The 12,794-nt window shown below is 36.3% G+C and overlaps 1 protein-coding gene across 1 annotated transcript; it reads left to right on the forward strand.

Moving 5' to 3' along the window:
• Positions 1–1,662: 1,662 nt before the first annotated feature.
• LOC306879977 (LIM homeobox transcription factor 1-alpha-like) lies at positions 1,663–12,408 on the forward strand (the record flags this gene model as incomplete). Its single annotated transcript, XM_079433209.1, has 7 exons — positions 1,663–1,841; positions 8,828–9,045; positions 9,876–10,057; positions 10,397–10,474; positions 10,797–10,881; positions 12,027–12,185; positions 12,272–12,408. The coding sequence occupies 7 exons, from the start codon at positions 1,663–1,665 to the stop codon at positions 12,406–12,408; spliced, it is 1,038 nt and encodes a 345-aa protein (XP_079289335.1).
• Between the last annotated feature and the right edge of the window lie 386 nt (positions 12,409–12,794).

Below are 12,794 nucleotides of genomic sequence, written 5' to 3' on the forward strand. Positions count from 1 at the left end.
ATAAGATTTCTTGTCCAAACTTTTGATATCTTAAATATTTTTTATAAACGTATTTCTAAAATATATACATCTAAAAAAAAAACATAGCTTCATTCTCATTAGCTCAAATCATATAATCTTTATGTAATCTGAGTTCGTTATACGTTTAAGAACAGAACATATATAATGTTTTTTCGAAAACAATATAAATTGGTCATATAAATCTCAATTAATCAATTTTCAAATACAAGTGATTTGTTTTTCTTTCATGTAATTATTTTTTTCAAAATTCAAATAAACTAATTGTAGGTAGCCTTTATGGTCTGTTCTGGTCATGACACTATAATATGATGTTTAGGATTTACTTCACTGTTTGGGTTGTAATCACAGAGAACCAAATGATGTGCATGTAAAAATCATATTCGTTTAGCAATTACCCTCTTTTTCAGATTATTTTAATATGTTTATTTGACCTAGCAAAAACAGTAGCCAGAAACTTATTGTTTAAGCTTAACCTCATATTTGGTCATATACTACATTTCAGAACAGCGAAATATGAAATAGTGAAAAATGCAATAAATCTAAATATACAATTAGCATCATTTCCACCCCATTGTGAATCTATGTTAAATGTATTTAATTAGTTTTTTTAATGCACATTTCTGGACCCCAAGCAGAATTAATATAACATTTTTTCAGGGCATGTTTCAACTGTCAAGTTTATTTATAATATATCGTATAAAAACAATAATAATTGTAATCAATGTTTAATCAGTCAGTTTTTGTTTTTTTGTTTTTTTAGCAACTGAAATTGCCTTGGGGTCTCTTAAAACCAAACAGGGCATTATTGTTCAAAATTCATGTTTTTTATTTTATTTGATTATTTTTTTAGAGTTCATCACAAGTTGTAAAGAAATGGCTGTATACTTCTCTCTACCTGATGGGAGGAGAGAGATTTGTCTGTGTGTGTGTGTGTGTGTGTGTGTGAGAGAGAGAGAGAGAGAGAGAGAGAGAGAGAGAGAGAGAGAGAGAATGACGCACAGGTTTATTTTCATATGGAGCTTTTGTGTGCGTTTACAACCATCTAAGTATCTGTGGAAAGTTACACGGGGCGGCAAAAGGATATTTTCTCTTCAATGGTAGGTGGATGTATGTCTAATTCCATAGCATTTTTTTTTTTAGTTTTGGTAAAGTTTTGTCATGTAAAAGTAGGCTATATTAGAACCCTTTAGTTACTGCTCTTGATAAAACATGCTGACGTGACAGTAATTCATGCTATGCGCATTAACGCACTGTGTTATTTTGATCGTTTTATGTTTGAATGAATAATCTTAGTAGAGATGAGAAGTAAATGTTAATGAAACTCACAAACAAATCTCATTTGTTCACACTGTTTTTCTGCTGGTCTTTATCGTTTTTGTTATTTTGTAATGCTCGTGGTTGAATTGTTTCTTTCTTTATTTTGTTTTTCGGTATTTATTTGTCCAATTTTAAATTACATTAAACTTTCTTTTATTTTAATTTCACATCTGCTTGGGATAACTAGAATTTTAAAAGAATGGCAGCTAAAACAATATATTATTAATTCTGTAAATTACACATAAAACAGGTTTTTGTTTAAATACAATCGCATGAAATTACACCCTGAGGTTATGGATTATAAATGTGTCTTTTTTTCCAGACATGTGGAGAAAGAGCGTGTGTGAAAGGTGTAATGAGCTCATCCGGGACAGGTACCTGCTCCGCGTGCAGGACGGACTGTGGCACGAGCGCTGCCTGCACTGCGCATCATGTCGCGAGCCTCTGAAAGACACCTGCTTCCTCCGCAACAAGACACTCTACTGCAAGCGAGACTATCAGAAGTAAGACTCTACATAACTACTGTTTGTGTAAACAGTGATTTCGTTTTATTCAAACTGTCTTTGCCATTTATTTGTATTTTTTTTAACTGAATGTTTAAGAAAACAAAAATTGGACGAGATTATTGCGAGAAATATGTTCGCTTTTCTCTGTGTATAGAAAATTACAAAGTCACTGCTTGAATTTTCTAGAAATGCATTTGAGAGTGCAGTGGATTATTTTCCCCTTTGTAAACATTTAGCCTAGAGTTTACAATAAATAAACTATATCAGTTCTATTTCTCAACGAAATTGAGGTGACAGACCTATTTTGAAAAAAAGAGAAATAAATCAATTTTATTGTAGCCTACTTAATTTAAGCACTGCAACAATCACTTACATTATTCTCCAAAGAACATTTTAATGATTAATGCACAGAAATAATCAATATGTAAATATCTCAGTGGGTAAAGATAAAGCCAGTAAAATGTTATTGTTAAGGGTTCAGTTCACATATCTAACCACTCATGATGCAGTAAATCACTTTAAATCTATATAGCAGATGGCAGTGTTGTTTATTCGCCTCTAATGTTTGGATGTCACAGGCTGATTTATTTACTTTGTTAAATTAATTTTGCAAGGCAAATTTGTGGCCAAATATAATTGTGATTTCTTTGCAACAAATTTTAGTCCTGAAATGTTATATCTGCATGCAATATAAAATTACATGTGCACTATTCTGTTGGCACATAATTGTATACTTTACACAAACAATATTTTTTATGGCCCATTTTATGAGTGTTGGTGTTTTGTGAGTGAGAGAGAGACTTTGCGTGTTGGGGAGCTTGGCACAGAACTCCTGAAAGACAAGGTGACTGCAGGAGAAAGGGTCGTGGTGGGCCATGGAATGCGAGGAGGCTTTCACACACAAACACACACTGTTAGATCAGGAGGACAGCACTACTGACACGCTGTCAAGATGTGTTAAATTAGCAGGACCCATCGGTGTGGCAACGGCAAGCTGGGGACAGCATATGGCCACATCGACACGGTGCACGGACCCCCTACTACCCCCAAAACTCACTCTGATTCTCATTCACACACTCATATGCACATTCTCACCTCCATATAAAAAAAAAAAAAACAGAGTGCGAAATGACACAGCACAATGACCTGGAAAATACAAACGAGTGCAGTTATGGACACTATTTGAGTTCTGATCACCATCTAAAATTCTCAAGTTTAATTTCAATGGCTGATGTATCTGTCAAAAAGTTTACATTTTCAACAAAAAAGCTCTGATTTCGCCAGATCCTGTTATGCACACTTGCATTAGGAGTCTATCAGCTGAAGTAATAATGATGGAGAAGAGACCACTGTGCTCTTAATAATAAGGCTGAGGCTGAGTGGAATATTGGGCCATATGTTCTGGGTAGAATATGAGTGTGTTTGTGTGTGTGTGTTGGGGAGGGGGTGTATGTAGAGGGGATCTCTGTGTGTGAAGTATGTCAAGGCATCTGGATAGGTTGGTGCCCAGTGGTGCCCCTGCTTGATGCCCGTCCGACCGTGAGATATCTGACCTGACCAATTAGCCACATACGCAGTGCTTGGCTGGCACTCCTACCCAGTTGCCCAGTGCTTATCTGTGGGCTCAGGGGTGGAGAACACGCTGACCCAGCACTTACTGACCAGGTTAAGGAGCAGCTTTACTATAAAAGGGTCAGCAGGCAGGTACTTCACTGTTTTATAATGGCCATCAATGTAAATTGGATTTAAAGTGATGCTTAGACTTATAGGACTAGTAACTTAAGTAGTAATATTTCGTTCCACTGTATGTCCCCACATGTAGCGGAATGACAATAAAGCTCAACTTGACTTGACTTGACTTGACTAATAGTAGTAATCGCCAGACTTACTGTTTTATGATGAGAAGAGTGAGTGCATTTCTTTAGTGATTCCCAATTCCTTTTTTTCTCTCAAATCTTATATAAGTTTACTTTGTTAAACATTTACAATGTTGCTCAAAAGTTTGGGGTTAGTAAGATTTTTTTTCTTATTCTCAAAAGGGCTGCATTTATTTTATCAAAAATTAAGTAAAAACAGTAATATTGTATGTAAGTATTATTATTTTTGGTATTTTAGTCTAATATATGTAATTTATTCCTGTGAGACCAAAGCTGATTGGGTAATGGAAAGTAGCCATTAGGAGCATAAAATATAATTTACTGTGACTTTTATTATTATATTAGGACTATCAAATATTAAATAATATTTTTTTTATTGTTAATATCACATTTTTAAAGATAATTAAATTCTAGCATTAAAAAACATGCACTTCTGTCAAACATTCCATTTGGTGTCATTTTATAGAGAAAAGATTGCCTTCAAAACAAAATGAAAGCTCAGGTGTCTTGTTAAAAGTAGAAAACACCTGTCAAGTGTGTTTTCACCAGAAACATTTAGAAGTAATTTTTTTGTTTAAAAATTATTTCAAATAATGTAAAATTGAATCATATTAATGATAATGTGAAATTATGTAGATTACTATTCCGTGGAATACATTTCTAGTTTAATGTCAAAAAAAGGTTTGAGAAATGGATTCAGGCTTTGTTTCAGCAAGTTGCAATAATATACCAACATAAATGCTTCCAGATCTAAATATATACATTTTTTATCTTGTCAATGCAACCATTAACTAAACTGTAACTATGTATACTATCTCTTTATATCTATAATACACAAACACGCAATTGGCATATTTTGTTATCTGCATTCGCATACCACAGATGCTCTTGAGTATAATGAGCAGTACTTTTTTCTGTCCCTCCTTTCACCTAAAGAACTGGCAGCAGTTTCCACAGCAACCCCAGGGCAACACTAATAGTTCTCAACAATGCAAGGCTTCGAGATGTTTCAATTCATACTTATCAGAAGAGGAATTTCTGCTGTCTGCATGTGAACACACTGCAGTGCTCCCATGCAACTATGCATACCAACAATAACACCCACTGATCTATAACCAAAAGCTTATAATTGATACAAATTGTAAAAGAGAAACACAGCGGAAAACTTATCTTAATGTGTGAATATACATATTGGTGTTATCGTTTAAAGAAAGAGAAGTTATCAGTATTTCAATACTGTCTGTGCATGAAATTGAAACCTCTAATCCTATGTAAATAAAGGTGACTTGACTTGACTTGACTTTTTAGAATTAAGACACCACAGGTAAATAGGGTAAAATTTTTAACAGATATCAACACTTTCCCCAGTTGATTAATTACAGTACAGAAATAAGTTTTCTGAATTGTTATGTTTAAATATACAGTTTGTGTTCTTTTGTTTCACTAATTTGCATACATTTCCAGACAGAAATCTGAGCATTGCTTTTGTGTTTATCTTTTTTATCACTCAATAAATCAGAAAATGCTGAGAAAAAAATTATTTTCACCACATTTTTAGAAATACAGTCAGGAAAATATTATATGAACAAACCTGTAAAATTCTACTAGAATATTTGGTGTAAGTGCTACCTTTTGGTGCATTTTAAGAAAACAACCTTTAGAGATATGTATTGTAAATGAAATGGGAAATTGAAAGTATAATAAATAATTATTCAATGTGTGTTTTGTCTTAAAAAAATATATTATAGAAGCAAAATAATATCAAAATTGACTAGTGCAACAATTGTTTTGCCTAAGTGTCTTGTATAAAGGAGCATCCTGTCAGCCCAAGTCTGAAGCTGTCACACCTCTAGGGATGATTCTCTCTAAGCCTCCCTGTCATGCTCACCCCAAACCTTAAACTACAGCTCCACTCTCTACCCCCCACCCCCCCTCCGGGCGCGGAAATCTCAGGCCAGTTTGACAAACAGAAAATGTGGTGTCTGCCAGGCCAGGACAATGGCAGCGAGGCTCTGGGCCAGCTCCCTCCTTTGTCTGGGTTTGGTTAAGTCGAGTTAAGATCATTCCCTGAACCGGCCTTGCCCACCGGGAGGCGTGATTCTTTCCCTCCGTCTGGAGCTATGGCCTGCCGAGTTCCTTTCTCCCCACTCCCCGGGAGTCCTGCCCCAGACACAGTCGTGGAGCCGGCCGCCTCTGTCTAACCCGCTGAAACCCAGCTCTGGTTGCCAGGCGCTAAGATGCACATTCACCATGCTGGGGGGGTATGCGTCTGCATGGCTTTTTTTTAGGTGGAGGGGACATGGCAAGTTCTTGTCTCACTCCTTGATGGACGGGGCAACTCAGCAACATTCTTGGAATCTCTGATGGTACATCAACATAAAACATTCCGAAATAACAAAATCATTCTTTGTACTCTTCATCGAAAGATTTTAAAGCAACTATGTGTAGTTTTGTGGATTCTTGCCACCCTACAGTTAATATTTTGTCTATATATCACTGTCATAATTACAGTACAGCTGAACCAGTGATGGGCTTCGTCTGAAATAGCATACTCTCTGAGTAGGTACTTCTTTTGAATAAGTAAGAAGCGGCCATTAAAAAGTATGTTCTATATAGTATGAATGTGATCCGGATGTACTACATTAGTCATGTTGTCATTGTTATGTGACCTACCAGAATCAGTTGTGTTGATTCACAGCCATTCACAAGTCCTCTCTCTGGGCGCCATGGGATAGTAAAGTGTCCATCAGATGCGCACTTCAGAATCTCACAGAAAACAGTAGTACAGGTACATCTAAAAAAAAATAGAATATCGCGAAAAAGGTCAATATTTTTTGTCACTCATTTCAGAAAGTGAAACCCATATATTATGTAGATTCATTACACATAGAGTGAAATATTTCAAGCCTTTATTTCTTGAAATTTTGATGATTATGGCTTACAAATAATGAAAACCCAAAATTCTGTTTTCTCAGAAAATTAGAATATTACATAACATCAATAAAAAAAGGATATTTTAAACAGAAATGTCAGGCTTCTGAAAAGTATGTTAATTTCTATGCACTCAATACTTGGTTGGGCCTCCTTTTGCATGAATTACTGCATTAATGCGGCGTGGCATGGAGGAAATCAGCCTGTGGCACTGCTCAGGTGTAATGGAAGCCCAGATTGCTTTGATAGCGGCCTTCAGGTCATCTGCATTGTTGGGTCTGGTGTCTTGTCTTCCTCTTGACAATACCCCATAGATTGTCTATGGGGTTCAGGTCAGGTGAGTTTGCTGGCCAGTCAAGCACAGTAACACCATGATCATTGAACCAGCTTTTGGTACCTTTGGCAGTGTGGGCAGGTGTCAAGTCCTGCTGGAAAATTAAATCAGCATCTCCATAAAGCTTGTCAGCAGAAGGAAGCATGAAGTGCTCTAAAATTTCCAGGTAGATGGCGTTGACTGTGGACTTCAGAAAACACAGTGGACCAACACCAGCAGACGTCACGGCAGCCCAAATATCACTGACTGTGGAATCTTCACACTGGACTTCAAGCAACATGGATTCTGTGCCTCTCCACTCTTCCTCCAGACTCTGGGACCTTGATTTCCAAATGAAATGCAAAATTTACTTTCATCTGAAAAGAGGACTTTGGACCACTGAGCAACAGTCCAGTTCTTTTTCTCCACAGCCCAGGTAAGACGCTTCTGATGTTGTCTCTGGTTCAGAAGTCGCTTGGTAGCCCTTTTCCTGAAGACGTCTGAGCGTGGTGACTCTTGATGCACCGACTCCAGCTTCAGTCCACTCCTTGTGAAGTGTTTGAATCAACTGAGAATGACAGTATTCTCAAGCTTGCGGTCATCCCTGTTGCTTGTGCACCTTTTCCTACCCAAATTCTTCCTTCCAGTCAACTTTGCATTTAATATGCTTTGATACAGCGCTCTGTAAACAGCCACACCTTTCAGTAATGACCCTCTGTGACTTACCCTCTTTGTGGAGGGCGTCAATGTTCGTCTTCTGGATCATTGCCAAGTCAGCAGTCTTCCCAATTATTGTGGTTTCACAGAACAAGAGATACCCAGAATTTATACTGTAGGGATGGTCATTATTTGAAACTCAAATGTAAATATTCTAATATTTTGAGATACTGATTTTTGATTTTCATGAGCTGTAAGCTCTAATCATCAAAATTAAAACAACAATTTTTTTAAAATGTTTTACTTTACATGTAATGAATCTAAAATATATGAAAGTTTCTCTTTTTGAAATAAGTTACAAGAAAAAATTAACTTTTTCACGATATTCTAATTTTTTTTAGATGTACCTGTAGTTTGCCTACTGTTTTATGAATACTGTGAATTCGAACATACTACTATGTTCACATACAGTTTTTATTATATTTCAGATGCAGCCATGGTCTTATTATTGGGAGATAACAAGGTCCATGGCTGTACCATTAGAGAACGCGAAACAGCTGACTTGGATAATGTTTGCCTTGATAACCAATCACATCACGGCTTTGACATCTTTAATTTTTCTGCAAGAGTTATGTGAACATCAAATACTGTTTGCAGATTCCTTAGAAATTAATGAGAAATACGTTAACAAAATTGTCCATGTCTTCTATTTTAAAACCAATTGAGTTTTTTCAGTGTAGACACTAAAAATTGATCTATCCAAAGCAAATGTATGATGGCAAATTAGCCGATAAGCTGTCAATTCATTAAACGGTAGGTTGTTTTTTTCCTCAAAAGCAGTTTATTCTGTATAGTGAAGTCTCTTCTCCATTTGCATCCATTCAAAAAAATGGGCCTCTGGTCTCCTTCTTTGAGTACCTCTAGGCTTTTCTTTACTAACCATGGAGGCTTGCTTTAAAGCGGCTTTGTATTTGTGCATTTGTTACTGCCATAAAGCAATCCACCATTTTCACAGAATTTCGTACACACTCACCAAACATACAAACTCACAGAACAGACATTTAAAAGGAGAATGTGGAAAATTAACAGAACACATTCACCTTATTAAAAGTCAGTGTACCATTTGTAACTGATGTTTCATATACGTATATAAAATTGTTTTGAGAAATGCATATTAATTAATTCTTTCTCTCTTTTCCTGTCAGGTTGTTTTTGGTACAGTGTAAGGGCTGTGCAGAGGTCATCTCTCCGGCCGAGCTGGTGATGCACGCAGGCACTGCGGTTTTCCACCTGCGGTGTTTCTGCTGCTGTGTGTGCGGCTGCAGGCTGCAGAAGGGAAACCACTGTGTGCTCACAGGGGACAGGCTTTTCTGTGCCAGAGACTATCACAACCAACTGGCCAGGCCGACCACCTCCGACTCAGGTATTGTTTTAAAACAATCCTGGTCCTGGAGCACCACAGCACTGCTCATTTTGGATGTCTTCCTCATCTGATACACTGAGTAAGGTCATGGTGCCTCTGCTAATGATCTGATGATATAAATCAGGTGTGTTAAATAAAGGAGACAATCAAAATGTTAAGTGCTGGAGTCCTTCAGCACCAGGATTTGACATACAACCCCACTGTTTTTACACACATTTGAAAAAGGAGACTTCTACTGGTACACCATACACTCATTGGCACTGCAATGCTTACAGCAGATTTAAGAATGAAGCATATGCATTAAAATACTATTAGTAGTAATAAATACAAATAGAAAAAAATTAAATATTGTCAATAAATTATATGAATAAAGCAGAATATTATAACGCTTTAAAATACTTAAAAATATGAATATATCTGAATATATCGAGAGAGAGAAAGATAGAGAATGGCAATATAAAATATATAATATTGCCATTCTCTATTGAATGGCAATATTATATACCTTTTTATATAAAAGTCAAATCTTTTGTGACATTACAAATGTCTATACTGTCACTTTTAATCAATTTAATGCATAGTTGCTGATTAAAAATATTAATTTCTTTAAAAAAATCCTACTGACCCCAAAGTAATGAATAGGAGTAGATGGCCATTCATAAATGACTATTTTCATGGTATACTTACTGTAAGCCAGTTAAATCATTTTTACTGTTCAAACAGATACTGGTCACTTGTAGCGTTAGTTTTTTAAAATAGTTTTTATTATTATTTCTAGTAATTATCTGTTTGCTATTAGGCATTACATACCTCTGTTTCCTTAACTACAGGTAAAAGTGAAAATGGTGAGGAGGAGGATGATGATGAAGACAACATTAAGACCAAAGGGGAGCCTAACACAATAGGAGACATGGAACAAAAAAGACCTAAAAGGCCTCGCACCATCCTCACAACACAGCAGAGACGTGCTTTCAAAGCTTCTTTTGAGGTCTCATCCAAACCATGTCGAAAGGTCAGCCATTTGAATAATAACTGAATGTAAAATATTTAAAAAATATAACAATAATTAAACTACTTCAGATAAATTTGTCTTGTGTAATAGTTTAAGAATCTCATTAAAGCATCAAGCTTTGTTTTACTTCTATACATTAACCTTTTTTAAAGGTATCTTTTACTGTAACGTTTGTGAAGGAGATTTTTGTGCAGCCACAGCTGTTCTTGACTGCATTGCTGTTTCTATCTTTGTTGATCTGATACTCCAGTGTGGGTCAGTTCATCAGTTAGCCTACATGACCCGTAGACCATGAAGGTCACACTATGACTCTCTCTCTGTCTGTCTCTCTTTTGTAAGGTAAGGGAGACGCTGGCAGCAGAGACAGGATTGAGCGTACGAGTCGTTCAGGTCTGGTTCCAGAACCAAAGAGCCAAGGTAATGTGATGCTCACCGACACAGACAAACACACTCATTGAAAGAGCATCAACTTATGCAATTGATAACAGACCTCTTTCTGCAGTATATGAGCTTGCCAATAAGGAAACAAGCTGTGTTATTGCCTCGTGTAGGAAACTGATGACATATTATGTATAGATCCCCTTAGATTAGACTTGGATTTCCTTTCAGGGTAGCGCTGTGTGTGTTTTCTGCCTTCCTTCGCATTATAAAGGAATATTCTCTCTTATTAGTTTTCTCATTACTATATGTGAACATGTTTTTATTATGTTAATCTTTTTCACGCTCATTGTCTCTGTAGATGAAAAAACTTGCAAGAAGACAACAGCAACAGAAGCAAAGTGTGTCCCCTCAGGAGAAAATGGATTGCCAATCACAACACACTGGTATACAAAGTTCACAAAAGTATCGTGCTTTGCTTTGGTTATCGTCCTTTTAAACACCACTTAAAAAAATGTTTCATGCTTGTAATTAGCACTATAACCCTGGGTTATGTAAACAATGCCATACTAGAATCTTACAGCCAGTTGTTTAGTAGCAAACAACCGAAACTGAACAGCTCATGTCTCATTAAATATTCTTAAGCTTTGTACAAAGAAAGCTAACAAACATTGTAAGGACATTGCTAACGTTCCCATTAGGTCATGAAAATGTTATCATGTTCGCTTAAAAAAATGTTTCTTGGTTATGCGAATGAATGTTAGAGAAAAGAATGGAGAAAGGGAATGTTAAATTTCATCTTCTTTTTTTTCATTATGAACATTAGGCTTCTTTTGGGTGTTTTCTTAACATTTTGAAATAAGCAATAAGTAATCATTTTTAAAAGACGTGAGATCCCTGCTAAAAAAAACAATAGAAGCCCAAACCATCACAGAAATTCCAATGGTTTCCATTAAAATACAATATAAACCATTAGCTTTTTCCAGCAAAACCATTACAAAATTCCTTTGTGTAGTGTGTTTTGGGCATTTTTCCAATAGGATTTAACATCCCAGCAATAGAATCCATCACATACCAGTTGACACCATTATAGTTTCCATTAAAACCAATACAATTCTCATTAGAACCATTAAATCCATTACATTTTCTATTGTGTTTTGGGCAGGGTTCTATTGTTTTTTTTCAGCAGGGATGTCCAGCTAAAACAAACGTTCTGTTACTGGAGGAACGTTTGTCAAACAGTTGCGAAAAACTCGTTAATTGGGATGAAAATCATGAAATTGTATTTATCATGAAAAGTTTATTTAGGGCAAAGTTGAAGGTACAGTTGGGAATAAGCAACTGTTGCGCAAATTCGACACTTGACATGCGAAAATTAAAATTAGGTTTTACGAATGTACAGTGTAAAATATGGAAAAATATCTAACGCAGGATTCTGTTAAACCAGAGATTAGGGTGACCTGGGGTTAAGAAGTTTATATGTGAAAAGACTTTATGTGGCCTAAATCCATCCTTTAGCCAAAGATATGTAAACATAACATCTACACTGCAGTGCACTGAAGTGTTTTTCTTGCCATTTATGTGACCACAGCGCCCTCTTGTGGAGGTCTGCCTGCTGAGCTGGAGTGTGCAGGTTCATATTCACTTACCCAGCAGAATATCAGTCTAGACTCACAGAGCTTCAAGCTGGACCCCTTCAGACAAGGCCTCACCCCTCCTCAGATGCCTGGAGACCACATGCATCCCTATGGTACAGAACACACACTAGCCTCACAAAATACACTGAAAATGCAGTGACAAATACTCTTTGCCCATCCCATTTCTCTCTCTTTATAGGTTGTGACACACTCTATGACGATACAGACAGTGACCCTCTGTGTCATTTTGGAGACTGTATGTCATCCAGTGAACCCTCCCTTTTAACACCCATTGACCGGTTGTATTCAATGCAAGATTCATATTTCACCTCTTGAGCATCATTCAGACAGCTTGGGAAAGATATAGCTACTATGAGGAGTGTGTGTGTGTGTGTGTGTGTGTAATGATATGTGTATGTATGCTTGTGTGTGTATTCTGCTTTTGCATGTTTTAGGGTAGAAATGGTGGTGACTGTTGACAATGAAAATGTACTATGATAAAAATATTCTTTGTGTAATTTGTATTTATTATTTTATGTGTGTAACTGAATTACAATAAAATGCTTACTGACTGCACAACAATTGTATTTTCAGGCACCTGCTATTTGAAATAGCCAAATATCAGGCAAGATTGTTTCTTGATTCATTTGATTTTGTTTTTAATTTGAATTGCCAGGGACATATACACTTTTTCCTGCACTGAAATTCCTGACTTGCTCCAG

This window comes from Barbus barbus, assembly GCF_936440315.1.
Source record: "Barbus barbus genome assembly, chromosome: 14".
In the NCBI taxonomy this organism is placed as follows: domain Eukaryota; kingdom Metazoa; phylum Chordata; class Actinopteri; order Cypriniformes; family Cyprinidae; genus Barbus; species Barbus barbus.